Source organism: Artibeus jamaicensis, unplaced genomic scaffold (assembly GCF_021234435.1).
Source record: "Artibeus jamaicensis isolate MK-2021 breed Jamaican fruit bat unplaced genomic scaffold, CSHL_Jam_final scaffold_1031, whole genome shotgun sequence".
NCBI lineage: Eukaryota > Metazoa > Chordata > Mammalia > Chiroptera > Phyllostomidae > Artibeus > Artibeus jamaicensis.
This window is the reverse complement of record NW_026522026.1, coordinates 875,107-901,188: the sequence shown is the minus strand read 5'-3', so window position 1 is coordinate 901,188 and position 26,082 is coordinate 875,107. Positions and strand designations below refer to the sequence as shown.

The window sequence follows — 26,082 nt, the reverse complement described above, 5'->3', positions numbered from 1 at the left end:
TCTTGTCCCAGGACTCTGTCACCTTTCCTGCAATTTTTATAATACAGTTCTAGGGATCCTTGATCATTTTCACTTTCTACAGGACACCACACCAGTCCACTACAGTGAAGGAAGAATGCAATGGGTTTTGATTAGCATGGAACAGCAAGCCGGAGGGTGGAAGATAAATGGTGCTGTGAACTTCCGGGGCCCTAGTAGAATGGGGCACAATAGGATGGTGAAAGGGAAAGGCAGGTTGCTGCCGCTCACAGCACTGCACAAGAGACAACCACAGTGCTATTTACACTTCTTTCTGTTTAAAGGCAACATACAAGGGAAGGGACCCCAAAACCCAGAGTTTATTTATAAAAAAATGTGTATTTATTCTTACATGTTTAAACTTCAGTTACCTTAAAAGTATTCTCCATTTGATGTAATACACCATTAAGATTTTTTTTCACTGTCCAAAATAATTTTTGAGTTTGTCAGTTTTGATTCCTTTTAGTATTTCTGCCATTTTTTGTTTCACCTCTTCCTTATTGGCAAATGTTTTCCTTTGGGAATTTTTTTTCATCCAGGGAAACAAAAAAAAGTCACTGGGGCAAGATTGGGTGAGTAGGGTGGGTGGGGTATCAGGGGCATTCTGCTTATGGTCAAAAACTGCTGAACACTCAGCATAGTGTGGGCAGATGCACCTGTAAATCATCCATCATAAAATGTGCAAATGCTTGAGTCTTAAAAAAATTCACCAAAGCTTAATTCAGCCTCTCACAACAATGCCAGCTGGTACACTGATACAGGTAGGTTTCTAGAACACTCTCCTAGCAGGGGAAACATGTACTACAGGGGGCCTGCCCTCCAGAAAATAATTTCAGTTTTTTTGTTTCCCCGCTTGTATACTCCATACTATATAACTTGAAAGGCTGACAGTTTTGAGAGGACTTAGGGTATGAGAGGGGTTTATACTGTAGTATACACGTCCCTGTCACTTGGGCATTAAGACACAGGGACTGAAATATATTGGAACTATCTGTGGCTGTATGAGACCTCTGGAAAGCCCTGACAGAATAACACCACGGAACCTTAAGGGTTTTTTTTTGTGTGCGTGTGTGAGAAGCAAAATAGTTTTTGCCTTGTCACTGAACCTTGATAGAGACAACCTGCCTGACTATGGGATGTCAAGTGAGTATCCTGTCTGAGTTACCCATCTTGAAGTAGGTGGTAGATAATCCACTGAGCCATAAAATTGAATGTAAACAGCAGCGTTCCATTTTAAGTTAAAATGAAGGGCATGACCTCAGTCTAGAAGGCTCAAGCAAATTGCACAAACTAGTGGTTCAGACTTTAATGTATTCCCTTTTTATATCTTTGAGGCTTCTCCCTCATTCTGCAAATTTGGCTTCATGGGGAATTCCCTATGACTTGAATAATCAGATAACTGGGTTTTGTCTGGGTATTAGTGGTTTACTACCTGTTGTTCAACATTCATTCATCATTCACAATACTACTTTTCATTAGCAAAAGTGTCCCAGTTTGGAGAATCAATTATATGGCTGTGCTATCTATGATCAAGTAATGGAGAGAGAAGAGTGTGTGCCTGGTTCATGGATTTCTGTTTGGTATTCTGGTATCAGCTGGAAGTGAACAGTTAATGTGCCATAGCCCCACTCAGTGGGCAGAATTTAAATGACGCGTCTGGTTGTCTATACTGTCTAGAAGGAGACATGGCCTGAGATACAGACGACTGACACTTACTCGGGGACACTACCAGACTGGTTAGCTGGTCAGGGACTTTGAAAAAATAAAACTGATGTATTAGTAATAAGGAGGTCCACTAGGTAGGCTATTTGCATAGACCTCTTGGAATGGGATACAGTATGAAGATATTCGTTTCTCATGTAAATGCCTCGTAGAGGGAAGTCCCGGTGGAGGAAATTCTCAGTTATTAAGATCTTCCTTACTTCTTGGGTGACATTCAGCCTCTTCCCCTGGCCACTTTGGTGTTTGCTCTGTGGGTCTGTGTTTAAAGTGTATGGTGGCAGGAACAGAGGTTATTCAGGGGTTCAACAACATGGTATCCCCCCTTGTCTGTAGTAGACCGCTCTGCCTGAGTTTAGGAATTGTATCTCTACCCCTTGTGGCTAAGGGCGAGAGATGACCTTTGGAATGCCAGCCACAGGAAACAAAGCCTGTCTCGGGTAGCAAAAGCTGCCTCAGTTCCTCTCCCTGCCCCCAGAACTTGGTTGGAAGTCAATGACGGGTAAGACCCCTCACAGCGGCGGAGGGGGGGGCAACCTAAGCCAGACTCGATCACTTGGGAGGCCTTCATGGAAGGACTGGGGGGCTGCAACAGAGAGCAATGGACTCTCGCCCCCCAGCTTTGTCAAAGCCTGAGTCCCCATGTACTCTGGGAGAAGTGCTTCCTGGCTCTAATCCTCTTATGCCTGAATACTTGATGGGGAGAGGTGCAGCCCCTTGCCTGGCTAGAGCTTGCCCTGGGGGAAAATCTGGCATCACAAAGACTTGCTGATAAACCTGTGAAATCTGCTCTGCTAAGATTGCTTTCATTCATATGATAAGGGTCCGAGAGGAAATAAGTTTGTCTCCCAAAGTTTCTGCAACTCTTTTCCTGACAAACACTGACTCATAGTAAGCCCTCAGACCTCTTTGTAATGTTATCTACTGTTTGATCCTTGCTGCCTGTATTCCTGGTATTACAACCCAATAAAAGGCTATGGAGAAAGGTGCTCAAGGCCTTTTTCTCCTCAGAGAAACTGGCCCTTGCTGGCCTCTTTCTCCCCAGAGAAACTGGCCACAGCCCACGCCTCCATCCCCAAACAGATCCAACACGTCTTGGCCATATTTATTCACTCTCACGTGTCATGGCACTGGGGGGCACCTCGAGAAAGTGGACGCCACCACACAACAACTTGGTATCCCCCCCTTGTCGGAGTCGATCTATTAATACTATCAAGTGCCTGGCCTGCCAGTTTTAGAGGCCAACTTTGAGCCCTTGATATGACAACGTTCATCCGCAAAAGCAGCATACGTGACCCCACAAACGCATGTTCCAAATTGCCAAGAAGGGTCAGAAGGGCAGTGCGTGGTGTGTGAATAGAAAAGCACTCATTCATCAGGGAGAGAGCAATTTCATCCTCATTCATCTGGGAGAGAGAGGAATTTCATCCTTCCATTGTTACTGCAGCTATTTTGCTAGGTTGTCTTTACGAAAAGGATCAGTAGGAAAAAAAGAAACTACTACAATTCAGCAATTTTATTTGTGTACTTTATCTCATTTGTGTCTCGCAATGACCTTGTGAGGTGGGTCGGGTTGTAGCTCCACCATAAATATGGAAACACAGGAGGAGAGTGTGTCACAGACTCATACGTGGTTAGATGTGATGTCAGAGTTCAAACCCAGCTCTGTCTGTATCCCTGTTTGCATACCGTTTGTGAAGAGGGTGTGTGGATTGCTAAGATGGGTCTCAGTGGGCTCTCATCGGAAGTTGTTCTCCTGCCTCACACCTTTGCCAGGGACACTATGGGATGCAAATTAAATGTTAAACTCCTGCACATCTCTTTAGGCTCTAGCCACTGAGCGGGGTGAGCAGAGCTCTGCCTGGGAGGGGGAGACAACAGGTGGTGCCTGCTTGCTCCTGCTAAGTAAGGCTCCTGAAGTAGCCCAATCAGGAGCCCTCTCAGGGCTCTTTCCCTGCACCCCAGATCTTCGCAGGGGATGAAGGGAGTCTCAGTTCTGTGGAGTCTAAGACGCGGACTGGACAACTTGGGAGGAAGTGGAGAGAATGGAGCAGGGGGCTTCTTCTTGGGGGCGAGCAAACCTGGCCTTGGAATCTCTTAATTTAGTCAAATAGCCTTCACTGGTACATACTTAGTTTGGTGGCAAGTAATAATAATTTCCTGGGTTCCATTTTCCCTCATTGTATTCCATAGGGAAGAGCTAATTCCCACATAGCATTTGGCCTTTTCATAGCACTTTTCACATGGGCGGTAGGTTTGGAAATATCTATTTTGCAGTGTTGTTGTGAGATACTATATACAGTGGACTTCAGCTCAGCCCAGAGTGTCTGTTTTTATTGTTATTGTGGTTGTCTCTCTACTTGTAAGTTGTGAGGAAAGGGACTATGTCCGGGTTGCCTAGTTTAGTGCCCATGACATTGATAGATGCTCAACAATCTTTATGTGAGAGAATGAATGGATAAAATAAAGTGAGTTAAAGAGTAGCAAAGGTGGGGGATGAGTTGCTTTTCCTAACCATTTAAATATATGCAAATAATAAACATATAATGCCTGATATTTTCAGTGAGAAAAATTCTTTATTTAAAATAGGCTAGATGTTTTTACTAGATTAAATAAAATACTCTACAGATGAGAATTTAAAATCCAACATACCAAACCCAGTAACACCAGTCAGATTGTCCACCTATCTCCATTTAATAACATTTGAATGAAATAGCTTATAATTCTGAGACTATGTGCCTTTGCTGAGAGAAAAATATCCAAGGCGGTGTCACATTTTCTGGATCTAACAGTATTACACTAGTAAGAGAAAATGCCGCGATGCCCATGCCAGCTAAGAAACTGGGATTTTCAAATGCAAACATTAATAGTATTTCTATGTCACAGAGTCAACAGGTTTTATTTCAATAAGAAAATGAAAGCAAGAAGGGAACCTGCACTATTTCTGCCACTTGAGTTTATTAATATATGCTGAGCACTTGGAACGCCTTTGCTGCAGAAGGGTGATGAGTGTTTTGGGAAGAAGATAGGCTGTGGGGACAAAGCCCGGGAGCTGTGCCTACAGAATGCAGCTAACATCTCAAGGCTCTCAGGGCTCTTGGAGATGCCACACATTTTGCACAATATCGGGCTGCTGGGCCTTGTTTCCTGGCATCGATGTTTGCTCGGTGTCTGGGGTCACTGTGGTATCCGTATCCATGGTCGTTTCGCCCAAGGGTGTAGTCATATCAACACTGTAGGGCTCATAAACATCAGCTAACCCAGGGGTCACCAGTGGGTCAGCAGCTGCTGGGGTAACCCTGGGGGATCCCTCGTTATGCTCGGCAGGGTCTCCAGTCAGGTTGGGAATATTGTCCTTCGGGAGAGCGAGAAGCCCTCCAAAGGCACCAGGAATTTCTGCTTCTGGAAGCAGAGCTGGGTTTTCTGGATTGACTGGATTGGCCTCCGGTGGCACAGGAGTACCTTGCACAACTCCTTCTCCCTTCTCTGGGCCTTTGGTTGCAGCCATTGGGGTGTCAAATTCCAGGGTAAAGTCCCCGCCCATGCCTGGGTGGGGAGGCATCCCTCCAAGGCTGGGCCTCATGCCTCCAAATCCTGGGAACATGGCTCCGTAGGCCATGGGACCTCCTCTGCCTCCCTGGAAAAAAACATTTACCAAAGACGCTGTTATGACATACAATTCTATACCATGCAATTATACCCAGTCGGATTTACAGAGAAATCATACAAAACTGATAACGAACAGGGAGCTGGCTGACAGCTTTGTGTAAGCACATTTCTTACTAAGCTGGCTTTGAAACACAAGGGAGAGAATTCTGCACTTTCCTGGTGGGGGAGGCCACTTCGCTGAAAGGGAGCCGGAGGTCTTTTGCCATGCCTGGCTGAAAGGATAGGAAAGAAACAAGTGGGGCAGAACCAACGCCATAGACAAAAAGTAATTTGAATTCCATTTTAAGAAAATAATAAGCAACTAAAATGGGCAATACTACATCTTAAAACAAAAACGTATACATTGCTGAGCTTATCGAGGGACATTTTGAGGATTGCGTCAATATCATTTCTTAGTGTCCTGTAAATGAATGAAAACTCATATAAGACTGTTTCTTTTCCTTCTTTAAAAAATAGGTATTGAAAAAAAAGCTTGATTTCTCTGGAGGAACTGCGATACTTTCTTCCTTTAAGCAGTTCGAATTCTCAAACTGAACACATTTCTTTTTTTGTTCCCCTTTGCTGCCTCAAATTTTGAAACCCAAAATCTTGGGCTCTTCACAGGAATGGCTCCGGGCTTCGTAACTTGCATATCTGTATTCTCATTTTCACAACCTTGATTCATTTAAACTTACATCTTTGGTTTCTTGGTTACACTTATTTACTTATTGTGTGTCTCTCGTAAGCTATAGCAACGGCTTTCAAATATGAGGCAGAATATAAATCAATTAATTAAAATTATAAGATGATAATTAACACTTACTTGAAATTTCAAACCGGTTGTGCTGGTGTTATATCGATACCATACTGTTTTCTCTCACCTCCCGTCTCTCTGCTCTTACCTTTTGGCATCACCTCCTACAGAGGCGGCATTTTAAACTTGCGAGGCTCAAGGCTCTGCTGATTGGGCCTCTTCTTTCCCTCTTTTACACTTCTGATAGACTGATAGCTGCCCTAGCACTGATCTCTTCCATCGATTAAACTGCAAATTGTTTGAGAACCGGACCCTTATTTAGCTCACAGGAAGTGCTCAATGTCGAGATGCAAACTTTCTTTCAGTGATAGCATGGGGCTGTCTTTGTTAATTTGCTAAGATCTGCAGTTGCTAACAGTTTGTTAATGCAGTATGGTTTTGTTTTGCTTGTGCTCTAAACAGATGTAACATGAACTTTCCAAGGCAAAAAGTCAAATTGTGTGTCTATGGACTTTGCATTTTAAATTTGTAAAATACAGAGATAATAATAACGGAATAAGAATATACTTCAATTAACTTTCAATGTTAATGTACTTTTTTATGGTACTTTCAACTATATAATTGTAGTTGAAATGTACTTTTTAATGCACTTTCAATTACATAATAATGAAAATTTAAACTTAGTTAATTTCTTTTTCTTTTTTGATCTCTCAGTTTTGAGTCCAAATGATTTGTGATGCTGCTGGATTTGTTTCGAGGGGTTAAATGGTCTGAGAAGGAACGGGAGCTTTGTATGAGCCAAGGGTGTCTCTCTTGGTTTGAAGCATTTGCTGTTCAATGATGACTTTTCAAGAGAGATTTCTTCTCTCCTCATAGTTAGGAAGTAGGGCAAAACCCTAACCTTCCAAGGGAGGTTATCACTCAGAAATACACATGTGGGAAGCATGATGAATCTTTGCATGATGCTTCAGCATCAAGCTTTTGGTTTTGGAGTGGAACAATCTGAGCCCCATGCTGTGTATTTGGCTACATTCATAGCCAGTAGCTCTTGCAGCCAGTCATCTGCGACTGTTCCCCCTGGACGCTATTTTAAGAAAAGGTTGAAGATATTACTCACCATCATTTCTTCTGAGCTCATGATACCAAGTCTGGTAGGAGCATTCTGTTCAAAAGGAAACACTGTATTGTGTTAGGAACCAGCTGACTCCTACTGCAGTTAAAGATCATGTAATTTCTCCTTAAAATTTAAATCTTAGCATTACGGCTGTGTCCAGAGGTAGAGTAAAGTGGTCAGATAAGTATTATTTAATAAATGTAGCCAATTTGGATAATCCAGACAGCAAATTTACCTTTTCTTTAATGCTTTGTGTGTGTGTGTGTGTGTGTGTGTGTGGCCAGAATTATTCAAATAGGAAGGGTCTCCTTGCCATTTCAGTGGCTAACTTAGGCATTCAGAGAATGTGGAATCTATTGTGTGAGGATTGAATTTTATAACTTTAGCTCTTAAGATAACATTTCATTAAAAATGACACTTGTCAAAGAATACAGACTTACCAATTGATTTGCACCATAGGACATGTAAAACATTCCTGGAAAAAGCTAAATATAAATACAATAATCAACACAAAATGCATTTTCCAAGGGAAAAACTTTTAAGTGAATTACAAAAAACACTTACTGGAGATGGTTTATCTTGTGGAATTGGTCCCTGAGATATCAGACGGGCTATTGTGAAAATCTTTAAGGGGCAGAAAACAGAACAAATAATTCATATTTGCTACAACATAGGCAAACCTTCCATTACCGCCCTTTCTAAGAGTTGCATGAAACACATGTTCAGAAGTATTCATAAGACAAAGAAGTATTTAATATTTAAGAAAACAAAGGAACTCATTATACTTCTTACTCATATCATGTGAGGGAATTTAAATTTTTTACTCTTTTTTTAAAGAATGAGCTATTTTTCCCAAGAAAGTTTCACTGAGATCTGTACTTACTGATGGGTCTTGTGGGCCAGCAAAATCCATTCCTGGTAGCTGCATCACAGATAAATATTAAAAAATTACTAAACTATCAAAATAGAAAAAGTAAATCAAACGTACTCTTATTTAGAGATGTGATGAAACAATCCCAGATAAGTTTCCTGACTTTTCCTTTAACTTGTCTTGGGGGCCACAAACGAAGAAATTACCATTGCCTGTTTCTGACATGGCGCAAGTGCACGGGCAGGGAGGTGCCGCATCCCTGTGCTGGGTTTGCTTTGTCTTGCACACTAGAAAGAATGAGTTTTGGAATCAGATCACACCAGGTTGGTTTGAATCCTGACGCTGCCACTTAATTTTTGTGTGATACTGGGAAAATTTTATAGACTCTCAAAGTCTATCTTCTCCTTTTTAAAAAGGATAATAAAATCTATTTTAATAGGACTACAGTCAGCATGATAAGGGCAATGTCAATGTCTACAGCATACTAGATGTATGGTACCTTTCTTTTCTGTCCATGATTCTTTTCTCTACATTATTGCAAGATATTTTTACATGGTTGCCTTCTCTACTAGCAGGTAGAGAAATAACAGTGCAAAATATTCCTTGCAGTGTTGAGGGATCAATCACTTTTCTCTGTCCTCCCAATAGTGAAAAAGACCCAGGTGATGGGAAGCTTGGACTTCTCTGGGCTTCCCTATTTTCTCTGAAAACTTTCCTTTTTTTGCACTTAAGAAACCGAATTGTAGACACTGGATCTTTCAGGATTCATCCCCTATTCCTGGTGGCAAAGTACAGGAATGGATATTTATGTTCTACTCCCAGATAAGTCAACTGATTAAAAACATATTTGCATTTTCATACATTATGCCTTAGAGCTCTGAGTATTTAAATGTGCTCTGCACATTCGTTTTCTTTCTTTATGTTAGTGGGTAGTCCTGAAAGGACCTCAGAGGAAGGACTTACCTCAGTCTTTGGTGGCTTATCTGATGGTGCCACCTGTTGTTGAATCATTGGCCCCTCTTCTTGGTGCAAGGGTGGCTGTCCCTGGTAAACTGGAGGCTGAGGTACTCCCTTCTGGGCTGTGTTCTGGATGGCTGTTACAACAGTGGGCTGGAGGAACGGTTTTTGTCCTGGCAGTTGAGGATGTAGGGATGGCTGCGATGGGAGAGGTGGGGGATGCACAGGCAAAGAATATTCATACTGCAGAGAAATTTGAAAGGAGTGTCAGAAAGTGATGGCTCGCTGAACTGTGGTGTCCAGACTTTTTAAAACAAAAGAGCTCAGGGAACTTTGTATTTCAAGAGTCTGCTCATGAAGATAGGAAGCTACGTGAATGCTTTGTAGAACGGGTCATTTCCTCCTCTGGGTTTTCACAGCTGTCCCTGTGCATCTCTATTTGACTATTTTCTCATGGGATTGCAATGATTTATTATCAATCTTTGTCCCTAGTCAACAGGGAGAAATTTGTCTTATTTATCTTTATAGCCCCAGGACTGAACATAGTTCCTAACAAGTGCCTGGCACATGATAGATATTTAGTATACTTTTTGAGTTAATGAAAGAAGAGAGAATAATTAAATAAAATACCTATGGAATTTCTGCACCACAGAGCCCATTTGGGAGACAGTCAGGAGGAGAAACAGTTGACATTACCACAAATCACTGCCCCACTGAGTGTGGTTGGGTGGGCAGTGCTGCCTGTTGAGGGGGCACCTGGGTTTAACAGTTCCTAGTAAAACAACCGTACATTGTTGATCTTCTTTAAAATTAGCTCTGGTGAATGGCTCCCTGTTATTTTTAGTTTGAAGAGATCGCCACTCCTCAAAGTGACATGGATCTCACAAGCATTGTCCATCTCTAAACTGTGCCTCTCATTCCTTATTCCTCATTCATTACTTATACCTCACAACTTAGCAATTTGTACTATATTGTTTTTTCTTACTTTCCAGTCATATATGAAATTCCATGTGCCTGGAGCCATTCTTAAATATTTTCACTCTCACTCCCAATCTACAATGTGGTTGATGTATTAGGAACCTAATAAATAATGGTTAAAGCTAACTAATGTATTTATTGATTGCTGTAAGGCTGTGATGTTTTCATCCTGACTTTGGCATCATTTTAAATGTGCCCTTTAATAATTATTTGGGGAATCTTGATTAAAACGGGAATTGACCAGAATTCAGCTTGTTTCTGTTTTGAGGATAGTTTATCTAGTTATTGCTGATGTCTTTAACATAGGTCTCATATTTTGGAGTCTATATCTTCCTGTTTGAAATAAATGTTCAAGTGGATTAAAAATTTGGACCATTTTATTTGAAATATTCTGAAGTACTGAAAACAATGACAGGTTTTTAAAATTAAATTTACTAGGGTGACAGTGGGTAATAAAATTATATAGGTTTCATGTATACAATTCTACAATACATCATCTGTATATCATATTGTGTGTTCACCACCCCATGTGAAGTCGCCATTTATCCCCCCGACACCTTCGTCCACCACCTCCCCTCCCTTTTCCTCTGGCCATCACCACAGTGTTGTCTGTGTCCGTGAGTCTTTCTTTCTTTCTTTTTCTCTTTGCTTAATCCCTTCACCCTTCTCACCCAGCACAAGTTTTGATGTACTTGGTACCTGGATAATTTTTTTATTCATTACTTTTACCTGTCTGTGGGCAATATGTGACAACTTAGAGAATTAAGTAGGGGAAGATTCTAAAGCTTGATGTTTTAAATATATTGATGCAAATAACTTACCTGTTGTGTTTCATGTTCCCTTGGTCTTATCCATGGGAAGGAGGCATGTGGTGGGAGGAGACCATGCATCCACAAAGAATTGAGTGATTTCCCAAGGCCAAATTTTGAATACTAAAGACATGGGGGTGGGGAATAGAAGGAGAGAGAAATATACTTCTATTTCAGTATCGGCTTACATTTGGTTTTTATTTTCTAGAAGATCCGGAGAAAGTGTAGAGGAAAAAAATAAAAGTGATACTGGTTAATTTAATATGGATAAGTAAACAGTATCTTCCAACAGACTTACAGTCCATTCTGAGCCACACTGTAATATTTTCATAAATTTGTTTGAGATTTAGCTTTTTAAGAACTCATACTTTGGGCTGTATAATAAAATTGATAATTCAAAGAAAAAATTTTTAATAAAGAAAATTCGATTTGTTTTTATTTTCCCTTGCCAGCCCAACCCAGAATCTTCTTCTGTTTCAGGTTATCTCAGTTACTCATTTTTTCTTCCATTGCTTTGGATATCACCTGTTCACACACTTATTTTATAAATTCCAATACTGCTGCTAATGTTACTCCCATCTCCACCATTCCTACTTGCAATGAGAAATATTTGAAAATAAGGTTACCTGAGAAAGCGTGTTTAATCCCTGCAAGGTACTCAATTGTCTCATTGTCTATAAAGAAAATAAAGAGTGGGTTAATGTTTACCATAGATGTTCCTTTTCTGTATGACACAACTCGTTTCTCAATATATATCATTAGTACACAGTTTGGAGTGGGTCAACTTGAATACAACAGAAGTAGACACTAATCATGCCTGAAAAGTGGAACTGTTGAACGTGGTTCTGCTACTGTCACTATTATTGCCATTAAAGCAGTGCGTTGCTTTTCATTATTCATTATGAGACAAAGCATCATTTAACTGAGATCACACTGAAACATGGGAAAGTAGATCATTCATCTGGAATATAAATGCAATCACGAGAACATCGCTTCACTGACTCTTACTCCCCCTTTACCTTACTTTGCCTTTTAAATTAAATTCAACCTAAAGAGGAATTTGAAAAACAAACAGACAAACAAAACAAAGTGAGACAATCTCCTGTCTCCTCCCCAGACAAAAAATTCCTCAAAATAAACAATATAAAAGACATTGGGGAGAATGGTATGTGGGTAGATTGTTAAGAATACAGACAATTAAACAGAAAGTCAATTTCAATGCAAGGGGAGTAGGTTTAGGGCGCTTTGAATTGAGTTTAAGCTGGAAACTCAGTGAAATCAGCTTGCAGGTGAAATAAGCATCTAGCCAATACAGGTACTGATTGCCCTCAGATTGTTATAATCTGAATAAACTTTATAAAGTCTTGTGAAAAATTTATAATTTCATAAAATTTTTCTAATTGTAATTGTCAATCTATTCTATTAATATGGTCGAATAGTTCCATTTTGCTGGGATTTTCTAAACAGAGTACATATTAGTTATGAGACATGTAAGGAGACGACCACAGGTTACGTAGCAGGTACAATGTTAGCGTTATTTATAAGAGTTCTTACAGATAACTAAATTCTGCAAGTTGAATTTTCTTCATGGGGACTTGATAATGTAATACAGTATAAATAGAAGGAACTGAATATAAATCATTCGTGACTCCAGAACAATGTGTTTGCATTACTAGAGTCATTATATTAATGTAGTAATTACATTAATGTATTTATATCAGGTATTAAATAATAGTATTGCTTTGGTTCACACACAGATGGTATTCTAAGGACTAAAACACTTGAGAATTTAAAATGAAAGAAAAATGATAAAACAAGGCTCTCATAAACATCATGCACTTCTCTAGAATTGCACAGGAGGACAGCCACTGACTTCCGACGAGGAAAACGGAGAAAGAGCCCCCTGAATTTCCCCCATCGGGAACACACAGGTGGAAAAATTCAATGGAAATGCTCTGATAATACATACCTCTAGGCTCAAACTAGCCATGCCTGGTGTCCCAGGTTGCTGAGGAAACACCTAAATGGAAATCAGAATAATTTTGTGTTTTCTTTGTTGAGAAACTTCCTTACCCATTGGTAGAAAGTACAGCTGAGGGGGTGGAAACGAAGGGGAGGTGGGGAGGGTGGGGGGGGAGGAGGTGGGCTGGGATGGGGTAAAAGGCAGAAGACTGCACTTGAACAACAATTAAAAAATAAACAGAAAGTACAACGGAGAGAACATCATTTGTTTTATTACCCAAAGAACTTGAAATTTTTGGCAGAGAGAATAATTTAAATTATTTGGGGGAATTACCATACTATTTAACAATTTTGCTCTTACAGAAATCATCTACCATTTGCCTGCATTTTAATGCTATGTTGCTCTAAAAGCAAAATTTTGTTTTAGTTTAGAAAGTTACATAAGATGTAAAATAAAACAACAAAATAGAAAGTAAGAGTACTTTATATTCTTAAATGTCCTCATATAGAAAAGCAAAGGGAACAACTTGAGGTCAATTTTCTTGTGTGTTTGACAAACCTAATCGTTGCTGGTCTATGGAACGGGGCATGTGATCATGGCGTTCAGCAAAAGTCTGTGCAAAACCTAACTTGCCTCCTATTCAAAGGGCTCCAATAAACCCTCCATCATCTTTAGTGAAAAATTGCTTTATGCATAGCCAGTTGATCTGGGCTTATATTTTGGGGATCATTTCAAAGATATTTTTCTTAAATAAAAATCATTGCAGCTCTAAGTTCTACTAATGTGTTTTTTTTTAAAGCTGTTAAAATGTAGCTATATTTGAACTAGATTTTTTAAATGTAAAATATTTTCCACTTTAAATTAATCCTTGTTAATATGCACAGATGCCAGTGGGAAAAAAATGAAGAATGGAAGAGTAGGAAATAGAGTAAATTGGATTTTGAGGATCTCTGATTATTTGGATATTCTTAGTCTCTAGGGTCAAGGGGTTTTAATGCCTTCTTTCCTTCATCACACCACACATATTTATGTAATCTCCACTAAAGGTATTTAAATTATTTTTCTTGATGAGTAAGAAGATTGGGAATATTATCTTGAACATATGTTATTTATCCTTCATCTCCTACTTTTTTTTTGTATAGCTAAAATCCCACCCTCTGAGTCTTGGTGCAAATTTCTCCCAATCATTCAGTCTTGGAAATGAGAAGAGGGAAAGGAGTTACAAACATGAGTTAATATTCCAAGTAGAAGAAAGGTTAGCTGTGTAGACAGGAAGAGTGGTGTGGGTGTGTGTGGGGCAGAGTGCAGATTGCTCAGAACTTGCGGGGACTGCGGGAGCGGAGCCTCTTTCCTCGTGTTGGCCAGTACAGAGATAAAACGTCTGGGACAGCAGAGTCAACTATAGTACAAAGCATGCTTTGCTTTCCAACTGCTCCACATCACAGGTTAAAGAACCGTATTTACGTTGATGTGAATAGGCAGAGGATACACTTCCCGTGTGGAAGTTGAAGGAGAAGAACATCTGATTTGGCAGGCACTCAGCTGGCAACCCTAAGCAACTGCCTCGTTCCCCAGAGTGGATCTGTTACTGGTGTGGAGTAGCATAGGCCCCAATAGTGTCAAGGTGTTATGGTGATGAAGGCTGACCTCAATGTCGGTTTCAGTCGAAGGTAAGCTAGAACAGCAACTTCAATTTTTCTTTCATTTAAAGTACATGTTGAGCAATAGAATGGAAATGATTTACTTGTTGAATTGAGATATTCATCCTTGTAATCAGTTTTCATCCTCTTTTTCCAAAATGGTTGACTTTAAGAAACCCAAATAACTAACCTTTCTCGAGGAACTGAAATATTTTAAAGTGCATTTGAGGCGGATTGAGAGCTCCCCAGACAAGACACCAGGCCACATTTGCCTTCGTGGCCTCAATGTCCAGCACAGTGCTGGATACATGGCAGGTGCTTGGTCAACATTTGCCAAAAGCAGATAGTCCTTATGAAAGTTGAATCACAGCAGATAGTTGAATAAAGTCCTCATGAAAACAGAATCACATGTCTATTGCAGTAGTTCAGTGTTCAGAAGAATTGAATTCTTATGATATCTCAGTATTTGATAGAGTGGGCCAGATATGTGACTGTAACATATAATTAGCCCTATTGCCATGGCATGTTTTGACTTAAGAAACTTCAGCTTTCTGTCACACAATATCTTCATTATGAAGCAAATTTGCTGGTTAATTACTGGCTTCAAATGGAATTTGGCTAATATTATTCTTTTAAAAATGAAGAAAATGTACTTCACTTTCTTGGAGATGTTTTCTCTCTCCATTTTGATTTCATAATGGTAGCAAGTAGTTGATAAGAAAATGGTGCCATAGCATTGTGCACAATTCTCTCTTTTTTTAAAATTGATTTTTAATTGAATTTATGGGATGACACTGGTTAATAAAGTTACATAGGTTCCAAGTATACAATTCTATAACACATCGTCTGCATATTTTATCATGTATTTACCACTCTAAGTCATGTTTTCTTCACCACTTATTCCCCCATACCCTCTTCTACTATTCCCACCCCCCTTCTCTGTGGTAATCACCATACTGTTGTCTGTGCCCATAAGCCTCTCCCCCTCCCTTTTTAAAATTCCTTCACCACCTTGAATGAACGGAAGAAGACTTAGAAATTGTCTTTGGAATATTTTAAATCTTTTTCTGAATAGAAAAATTTATGCTTGACTTATTGCTTTCGGAAGGTAAAGCTGATGTCTGGGCAGCTCTGACTTTTGGCTCAGTAGGAATTATGCCACCAGATTAATTCCAAAGTGTCCCTGCATGGACTCTCAGCCCATACCCTTCAGCACTGTTTGGTGTCCAACAATGCCTCTTCTAGGACACACTGGAGAAGACTCTGACTTACCGGCACTGCAGAACTCATTTCCAGGAGGTACAGGATCAGTATCAGGTTCTTCATCTTGAACAGTGGGATCTGAAACAGAGTTAGTTTGGAGAACTAAATCAGATGAATTTTTATTTCAGAAGGGTTAAAAGACAACACTTCAAGTGAATTGAGTCTCTGATCTTCCAGAACAACGAAGTTCAAAACAAAAACAAAAGCAAAAATAAAAAACTAAACACTGCTGAACCACTGACTTGTATTTACTAGTTTTTGGAAAGAATTGACAAGCAATTAAAAAATTTGCAAGTACTTTTTTGCAAAGCTACAACCTAAATAGATATGTAGGAACAACTCTTATGCATATTATTTAACTGCTCTGCTTCATCTCATAAAATAAAACAGAAATTGAAGAATCCCTCTACTACGGGAAAGTTTGGTCTATTCGGTATCATTCACAGGAGGTTATATTTTGTTTCCTTCCAGAGTAAGTTTTGAAATGCACTGGAAATGTAATATAGACAATAATAATTTCATAACCTTTATTTGCAGATTGATAGGGTATATCATTCTGTGTTTAGGTTACCTCCATAATCCAAACTTATGTTTTAAAACTAAGAATTAATACTTAAATTTCCTATAATGTTAGTAGAAAATATTTGTCAATATTGAGTTTTTCTTGTTCTAAAATGTTGTTTCTTTAAAAATTATTTTACAAGTTCAAAAGGCTCTTTACTCTGACATGAACAAAAGTCTGTGTAGCAAAGAGATTTGATCATCTTCTGATAGTTTTATAAATTAAACACTGTCACTAATCAACACAAATAGTCAAAAAAGCTCATTGATAACTTTCTTTTCCCCTTTAACTGGAAGGATATCAGACACATCTTCTCTGCAACTTGCTAATGCTTTACAATAAGCTATTATTCAGCTTCTGGTGAAGAGAGAGCCTCTGTACAAAAGCTACCTGGAGATAGGAAGAAAGAACTTACAGGAAGCACATTGAAATCATAAAATCATGTTTTACCTTCAATGCTGGCCTGCACTGTGCTCTCAGGGCCTGGTGATGCCAACCCAGTTAGGACTAAGAAAAGAAGATTAATTTTTTTCCTGGACTGTGTGTGCCTGGGACTCGCTCTGTATCTCTCATTCAGGGTACACCTGAAATCTTTATTTAAAGTGCCAACCCACCAATCAAAGTGAAGCAAAATGGGGGAAAAAAACACCCAAGCCCTGGTCCTGCAATTAGCCCACACCTTTTTACTGCATGCAAGGACATTGACCCAGTACAGTCTCATTATTTTTAATTGCAACTCAACCCCTGTATTTATTCAGAGAACTTGATTGCAGGGAAGTCAGTGAAGGAATAATGGACATGAACTTTGAAGACAATCATTTCAGTAAGCTGGGGGGAAATACATGTGAAATAGGTGCAAAATAAACCATTATCTGTTTTGTGCAGGTTTTATTCTGCAGATAAAGCCAGTAACCTAGTGCCAACCTTCTCAAGGTTTCCACACTCAGGTTTGTTGTGGTGAAAGTAACTCCCCCTTCTCTCAACAAACACACAGCCTAGAAGAAAACACTAAAATAACTTTTGGGACTTGAACAAGAGGATGAAAATATTAGCTGAATCATGTTATGATTTCTCACCCTCCCAGAATTTCCTGGATATTACACTAGAGATAGCCAAACTTTAGTAAGAAATTTCAGTTGGACCCTCTGAAAGAATCACTTCAGGTAAACCTTTGGTGCATGCTCTTTGCAGGGGAAGAAGGGCGTAAGTCAGACATTCTCCAGGAACCAATCAAGTCAGTGGGCACACGCTCAGTTCACTCTTTAGATAGACTCATTTCCAGGCACTGGAGTTGCTTAAAAGGCTAACGTTAACATGGATGGGGGTTTTCTCCATGAGCAGATAAAAGTGTCGTGGATGTGGATTGAACTTCAGCTGCTTTTGTTATTTCTGTGACCCTCCTTGTCTTTCCAAAGGTGTGATTTTAGAAGTGAGAGAGGTAAGTATTTAAGAGTAGTTTCCTAAAAAGGGATGAGTCAGTACACTCCTTAGGGAAGTAGGGGTCTTACCAATTACAGGGAACTTGCAGGAAGCTGGTATTATGGAAGAAGTGTCTTCATACCTAGGTGTTGGCCTAAAAGCTTCAAATAATGTTATCCAAGAAGCTGACCCTGAAAAAAAAAAACTCTATTTCTCATTGATAAAATAATTATTTTTAGGATGCAAAAAAATGGTGTTCGTAAACACCAAAATGTTGTTGAAATGAAAAGTATACAATTTTTGGCTTCTCTCTTTCTTTCTCCCTGTTGCTTGGTCAAGTCCCCTAATTTCTCTAAACCCCAGTTTCTTCTTCTGTAATAGAAGGACAATCATTTAGTACACATTTAGGGTTGTCTTGAGGATCTGGTGAGATGACGTAGATGGAGCAGCTGCCCTACAGTGGGTGCTGAATGAATGGGATGATTGTCTTTTTTTTGTGGGAGAAAGTACATGAAACATGGGGCCACAAAGATACACTGTGTGTGTTTGTGTGCCGCTGCAGGAGGAGGAGGACTGGCAGTTAGGTCATACGTTCCAAGGAGGGTAGGGCAGGGACCCACTGGAAGACATTTCCTGTGCGTGGAAGTTGGTGCTAAAACCATGGGTTTACGCTTTCTAATGACTGCTAAAGAGGGAAATGAAGTTTGTGCATATCTTTTATGGCTTGTGAGCATGTTTTGGTAGAGTCAGATGTTTTGTCTTGCTCTTAAGCCAAATATACAATATCCATAAATAAGGTTGCTTTCACCTTTTTAAATGTTAGATACACTCAGTCCTGGATCATCACCTGTCAGATGTTTACCTGTAGTTTCTTTCTCCTACAATTTCCTGCATACCCATACCAAATTCATCATCTTAAATATTGGTTTCAGCATTTCACTGCCCTACTCCAAAACTTTTTAAGGATCCCTAAGGCTCTAATGTAAATCTCATCCCCTGTAACTAGACCATCAAATTAACATTTCAATTCACCTTCCCAATCTTGTCTTTCATTTAATGTGAGACATGGTGCATTGATATAGTAATAATGAGTGTTGTAATCAACTGAATTTGGTTTCATTTTGCATCTAGTCGACAACATTTTTTATTTAGGTTTTATGCTACTAGGAAAGTTAGTAAATATAATCCTATTATATCTTATGAAAAATGTTTTAATTACAAAAAATTTGGAAATTAGTATGATTATATGAATGCATTTCTTTTTAAAAATTTTTATTTATTTATTTTTAGAGAGAGGGGAAGGGAGGGAGAAAGAGAAGAAGAGAAACATCAATGTGTGGTTGCCTCTTGAGCTCTCCCCACTGGGGGACCTGGCCTGTAACCCAGACATGTGCCCTAGACTGCGAATCTAACCCACAACCCTCTGGTTTGCAGATCGGCACTCAATTCACTGAGCCACACCAGCCAGGGCATGAATGAATTTCTAATAGTGATTATAGGTGTTAAAGAAGTTATTGTAACTGATGAAAACTATATTACATTGATCTGTACCCATATAAAGAACAACCAGAGTATCAATCCAAAACAAAATGCTGTGTCCAAAGTACAGCAAAAAAGAGAAAACTCAGAATGACAGGAGATATGAGACACATGAGGGGACACATGCCACAGAAAAAGTTTTAAAGAAGATCCTGTGGAAGACCTCATATTGATGCAGACCCTGGCTCATGGGGTCTGCCACATTGTGGATGAGACACGAGAAATTCACACGGACTACTGAGTCCTGTGGAGAAAAAGGGATGGCATAGCTTTTCTCTCAAGGGGAGAAAAAAACGTGGCCCTCTCTGTGACAGACCTTTATTGTGTTTCTGGGCATGTTACAGGATCATCCTCATTTACTATGCATGGATTTGCTTTAGGGGGTTACCTTTTACAAAAAACAAAGGAGACAATGCTGCTAATCACATCACAGAAGACGGATATTTGCAAATGAAAAGGCAAAAGTGGTTGAACTGGTTACACTCATCCTTGGAGGGTTTAGCATGGATTTTAGGACATTGCAGTAAATATCTGCTGCCTCAATTCAGGATGAGGGAGCTTTAGCAAAAGCAAGTCTCATAGCAGTTTAGGTACAATGCAGGCCTGATTCCCCTATCTGTGGGCGTGGGTCCTTTCTAGGTCCATGCCACATATAATGGTCTCTTACACGTATAGTAGCTGAGAGCACAGCTCTTTCAGTCCCCTCTGTGCCATTGATCATGGGACATTGGGTGAGCTATTCAGCTACACTATGTATAGTATTTTCATATAGTATTTTCACCTGTGGTATGTGGTCTGCCATAGGAAAGCATTAATTTAATTTAAATATAATAAATATAAAGTGTTTAGTACCCTATCTGGTAAGAAGAAAATGTTCAGTGATGACAAGTTAATTTTTATTATTCTTGTTGAAATAAAGAAATACGTCTGCTAAAAACCTGCTTCATATTGGATTGTGGGTCTTGACCATAATTATTCCAGCCACCAATGGCAACTATGACAACTAACTAAAATGTATAGGAGTCATTTTGATTGCTCTTGGGTATGTCAGTTCTACATGACAAAGCGTGGACTTTGAGTTCTGATTTGTTTTGACATATTCTTTTCTAAAAAAATTTTTATGTATTTATTTTTAGACAGAGGGGAAGGGAGGGAGAGAGGGAGGAAGACATAAGTGTGTGGTGGCTTCTTGTGCACCCCCTACTGGGAACCTGGCAGACAACCCAATCATGTGCTCTGATTAGGAATTGAACCAGTAAACCTTTGGTTCTCAGGCCTGCAGTCAATCCAGTGAGCCACACCAGCCAGGGCTCAATATATCCTTTTCAACCTTCTGCTCCAGCCAGACTTGTGGAAGCTCCCCAGGATGTGTCATGGCTTTCCTCTTCCTGGGGTTCTGGTTGAAACTTTCTCTCTGCCTAGACTCTTTTCTCATCTCTTCACAACTTCCTTTCATATTTTACTCAAATTTCACCTCTCTGTGACTCCTTCCTCCACCATTCCATTCCTCTGTGATTTAACCTTCTCTGATTTTCAAATATTTGTCAGTCATTTGAAAATCATTTGTTTTCTATTGTGATAACTAGCTTGTTACATACCTTTAACATTTTATTTTGCATGTGACCTTCTTATTTTTTGGATGTGGTTTTCATGCCCTTTCAACCATGAAAAACATTCCTGTGGGGTGGAAATTACCGATTTTACTAAGTTGCATCTTTTAATGTTCTATGCTCAATATAATAGGTAATATTTGGATAGTATTTATTGTAGGAAGGCAGTGTTTTAGTGTTTTACATATACATTTTTTACATTCTCACAAATATTTTATGAAGAAAATGCTATTTTCCTTTTCTATACATGATAAAACTGAACTATGGAGAGGTGAAGTGAATTGCCTGAAGTACCAGCAAATAGTGGAACCAGAATTTAGATGCAGACATCTGGCTCCAGAGTCCTTGCTGTTCTGCACTCCGCCAAAATAAATCAGTCACTCAATGACAGAAGAGGTAGAATTAACCATCAGTGGATATAACACAATATACCTATTTGTAAGGGATTTGTCAGATATTTACTCAAAGAAGAAAGGTAAAGAAAATAGTTAATGAAGCATACAATAAATCAACAATAATTAAAGAGCTCATTTAATATCAGAAGGCATAATTCCACATGGATTAACTGCTAAAAAAAGAATGCTACAGAACAGTGATTCTTGGTCAGGGATGATTAATTAAAAATTTTAATTACAGTTGGCATACAATATTATATTAGTTTAAGATGTACAACATAGGGATTAGACATTTGTATAGTTTACAAAGGGATTATGTAGGTAATCTAGTACCCATCAGTCATGGATGATTTTGTCCTCTCAGGGAACATTTAAGAATGTTTGGGAGATGGTAGAATTTTGGTGGTCAAGTTTGCTGGTGAGAGGGTAAGAGGGAGGAAGGATTTGCTATAGGCATCTAGTAAGTAGAGGCAAGAGATGCTGTTAAACACCATAAAATGCACAGAAGAGGCCTCTGCCCACCAGAAACCTTATCCAGCCCCAAATGTTAGTAGTGGAAAAGCTGGGAAACTTCACTATCCAAAAATATTATAAAAGTTTTGATGTTGGATGAATTTTGCAGGTCAGTTGTTAAGAAAATAGATTCGTGCTGATCATTGATGGAAGAATGAGATTTGACAAGATGCTTAGTCAATAGCTAGTGATTGAGTGTATTGATAAGTATTTAGTGTTCTAGGGAGAGAATCTCTTGGAGTGTCATGGATTAAGTCTTAGTACAAGGGACTCAGGGCAGAGTATGGTCACATCAGAAGAAGGCCAATTGATAAAGCTGATTTAATAGATGTAATGCAATATTTTGTTAGTGTTTTCACTGATATTTCTTTGCTCATTATCAAGGTTAAATATTTTTTTTACATATTTATTTACTAACTATATTCCCTCTTTTGTGAAGTTATCATGTTTTTGCTTGTTAGCCACAAGGAAATTGATATCCACATGTATGTGTGTTCTATATATTATCGAGCATGTATATATAATATGTTCAATATACATAGCTAATAAAGTTAATACATATAGTTAATACAGTTAAATATACATGTATATTTAACTTTATTTTTATTGTTTACACTGTCACAGATGTCCCTATTTTTTCTCACTTCATCTACCTCCACTCAGCCCTTGACCTCCACCCTTCCCTCAGGCCATCAGCACAGTGTTGTGTGTCTATGGGTCATGCATGTATTTTCTTTGGCTAATCCTGTCACCTTCTTTCATCTGGTCCCCTCATCCAGGCCCTCCCCTCTCACAGCTGTCAGTCTGTTCCATGTGTCCACGCCCCTGTTTCCATTTTGTTCATCAGTTTATTTTCTTCGTTAGATTCCACATGTAAGTGAGATCATATGGTATTTGTTTTTCACTGACTGAATATATTATAAAACATTTTATATAAATTAATCTCTTGCCATGTTTGATATAATTTTTTGGCAGACATTAAAATATATGTTAAAATGGCTTATATGTGAAGGTTTTCCATTTCATGGTAATTTCTTACATAGAATACTTCATACATTTTATTGGAGTCAGGTTGAGCTCATTTTCCACCCCTAATATCTTTCTCTGCATAGCGGGTTCTAAAGACACATACCTGGCAATTCTGGCAGTAAACAAATTCGGCTTTGATCTTTTACACACAAGAGTTTGTGGCAAAATGTGTGTAATGGACACAATAGTTGGTGATTCATTTGTTTCTTCTCAGGGTTGTTATCATCTGCCAGTTGATACCCATTTAAACCCACATCAGAAGGATTTTTGGAAGAATGAATTGACCGCAAGACAATACAGAATGATTTCAGCTTTTTATGCAGTGACCCTACACACTCACCTCAGAGTAAATTTTACAGTAGAAATAGTATTTGGTTTTTTGCCTTGCCCAGAGGAAGCCTCTTATGTAGATAGTTGGAAAACAAGTCAGGAAACATGTCTTGTGCTAGTCACTTAAATGCTGAGTTTGTTAAAGAGCACTTATTGAAGGCTTGCTATGAACAGACCATTATCATATTATATTTGATGATGGGAAGAGGGACACTCAGGCTTCTTTTTCTAAAAATATGTAGTCTAGTTGAAGAAACCATGCATGGCATTGATACATGAACTGACATGAGCCTTATTATGCAATATCTTACCATGTAAAGGAAGATAGGGTACAAACTGCTTGGTTGCTAAGAATGTGGGCTCCGGGGTCTGACTGGTCAGGTTGAGATACAGATTCATGATTCTCTAGCTGTGAGTCTTGGGCAAGTTCTGTCACTTTTTTTCTGATCCTTAGTTTCTTCATCTGTAAAAGAGCACAACGGACTCAACATGGGAGTAAATGAAATAGTACTCCAAAGCCCTTAGAACAGTGCCTAATATATTGTAAACATGCAATTAAGGCAAATTATTATTGATTTAGCATACATATTAAAGGAGTGTCAAATAAGGAGGTTATTAGAATGAGATAGACTTAATCATGGGGCCATTCTTGTAGAAAATGAGTTTTATATCCAGGATGGCAGCAAATAAATAATATAGACCTACAGTTACAAGGGAGAAGATGCTTTATGTTGAAGGAATCATTTATAAAAAGAAAGGAGCTAATTGCTTGATGGTGAAAGAAAATCAAGTTGGTTGAGGTTGAATGATACTAAGGGATTTAGTGAAAAATGTATCCAGTTAGTAGGATGTGATATAATCACAATGTCAAACATAGTGAACTTAGTTAACTTACATGCAGAAAAAGAAGAGAAACTGATTTGCCTCACAGTTTTCCCAGCTATTACCATATTTATTTTCCAAAAGGAAAGGCCGAGGTTTTCAATTTAGGAATACTTATAGTCACCAGAAATAATAGCTGAGTTTAAGAACTAAGATAAACATGCAAAACAAAACAAAAACGAAGAATAGACACCCTAGGGCCACTTGCTATAGAATCTATTTCTCACTGCCTTAAAGAGAATGGGTGTTTGTAATGGTCATTGTGCCATTAAAATCATGGCACAATGATTTTACATTTTTTTTATTGTTAAGTTAAGGAAACAGATGTTTGTATTCTAAAATTATGGAATGTATTGGAATTCCTTACTTTTACCAATTTCTAGGTCAGGCACAAGCAGTATTCTGGTAGATAAACAGCGCTCTGGTGCTTGTAGGGGACCAGTTTGTCTTGGCCTGGCAAATGTGACTCAGCTCTGTATGGAAAACCTACAGAAGCGAAGTGGTGGGCAGGAGCCAGACCTTCAAACTGAGTTTTCCCGTGGGAATCAGCCCTAGAAAAGGCATACAGACTGTTATGGCTTGCTCTTGCTAAAACTCCATCACCCTGGGCTAAAACAACAAATGTGTATTGTCTGTCTTCAAGGTAATATCCAAAGCCTGTATAAACGTTCCCAAAGACAGAGCTAATCAGCTCATCGCCATTCCCCTCTGCATGTTATTTTCGTTTCCTTGATTGTACCTAAAATGTAAACAATAATATCCTATGTAATAGATAACAAATCTTTCTCTGATGTAAGACTTGAGGAAAACAATAAAATCTGTCTAGGCAAGGGTCGGGATGCTCCCCTGTTGAGAGAGTGGCCGAGGCTACCAGAGGCGCTCTCCCCTTGAGAGAGTAGTTGTGCCGTCCCCTTTTTCTCCACAGGATTGTTGTTGCCTGTGCATTCATTCTTGCCGTCAGCCACAACAGGTGAACTCTGCTGGCCAAAGTGTTGAGGCTCTTTAAACTCCTTTATTATCTATCTATCATCTGTCTATCTATCTATCTATCTATCTATCTATCTATCTATCTATCTATCTATCGTCTATCTATCATCTACCTATTTATTTAATTGACTTGAATTTATTGGGAGGGACACTGGTTAAGGGAATTATGCAGGTTTCAGGTGCACATTTGTACAACACATCATCTGTACACTGTACTGTGTGTTCACCATCCCAAGTCAATTACTCCTTTTCTTTTAAAATTGGAACCTAGAACAAACCCCACTAAGGAATTTCCTGTTCTCCTTCTTCTGAGACTCTTTTCAACGCATTCTAAAGGCCTACAGATGCTGTCAAAGGTCGCACTGAGCCCCAAACACTCCTGAGATCAAATACCTCCAAATCTTTTAGTTTTAGGTCAATGACTACAGACTAAAAGCCACAAAAATTTCTTATCCAAGATACCTCTAGTTTCAAAGCCTCTTTTTGCAAACCTCTGCAGCTCTGCACCTGCTGTCGAAGACCACAGTGCACAGTCTCGCCGTGTCTGCACCCAGAGGGGATAGAAGGGGCAGTCAGGCTCCAGCGGCGTCGCCGCCTCCGGTGGGGATGTGGCTCCCAGCTCTCTTCATCTCTGGTCAGGCTGTCCATTCTGCTCTGAACTTGTGATGTAGACCTTGATCCCTTCTTTGTATTCCTGTTTTCTTCTCTGCCTTCTGGAACGCCTTTGTAAGTTAGTTGGGGTGAGTGGAGTAGGAAGTGGGTTAACTTTAAACTTCATTTATGTGAAAATTCACTTGTGTGGAATAGCACATTCTCTGATAAGCCCAATGAATGGAGTATTCTTGGTCATATAGTACAACATATGTAATATAAATTATTACTGGAACAATAATATTTAATTGTAATGTATATGAAGACTTATGACTCACATGATTATGTCTTTTGGATTTATTTTTTCACTGAGAACTAAATTTCAACTAGCCATAGACAGACATGGATTACAGTAATGAGTGTACAGTAAGAAATTTAATTTTGTCTCTGAAACACAGCATTTCACATGGCCTATGAAGTGTTGTGTTAAA

The 26,082-nt window shown here is 39.1% G+C and overlaps 1 protein-coding gene across 1 annotated transcript; it reads right to left on the bottom strand.

The window, feature by feature from the left end:
• Positions 1-4,797: 4,797 nt before the first annotated feature.
• On the bottom strand, positions 4,798-25,648 carry AMBN (ameloblastin). Its single transcript, XM_037148615.2, has 12 exons — positions 25,463-25,648; positions 23,469-23,594; positions 15,744-15,836; positions 12,838-12,888; positions 11,495-11,542; positions 10,881-10,991; positions 9,088-9,324; positions 8,137-8,175; positions 7,818-7,877; positions 7,694-7,738; positions 7,257-7,301; positions 4,798-5,374 (listed from the first exon to the last, which is right to left on the bottom strand). Exons 1-12 carry the CDS (start codon positions 25,646-25,648, stop codon positions 4,826-4,828), a joined length of 1,590 nt encoding a protein of 529 aa, XP_037004510.2. The 3' UTR covers positions 4,798-4,825.
• Positions 25,649-26,082: the final 434 nt, after the last annotated feature.

Bases quoted from the DNA above. Each gene is read 5' to 3' on its own strand.
- AMBN (XM_037148615.2), bottom strand. From the start codon at position 25,648: ATGGACAGCCTGACCAGAGATGAAGAGAGCTGGGAGCCACATCCCCAC. The intron at 8,176-9,087 runs GTAAGTCCTTCC...TCTGTGATGCAG, and splicing joins ATAAGCCACCAAAGACTGAG to CTACCAGGAATGGATTTTGC. The intron at 7,302-7,693 runs GTAAGTCTGTAT...CCTTTTGAACAG, and splicing joins CCTATGGTGCAAATCAATTG to AATGCTCCTACCAGACTTGG.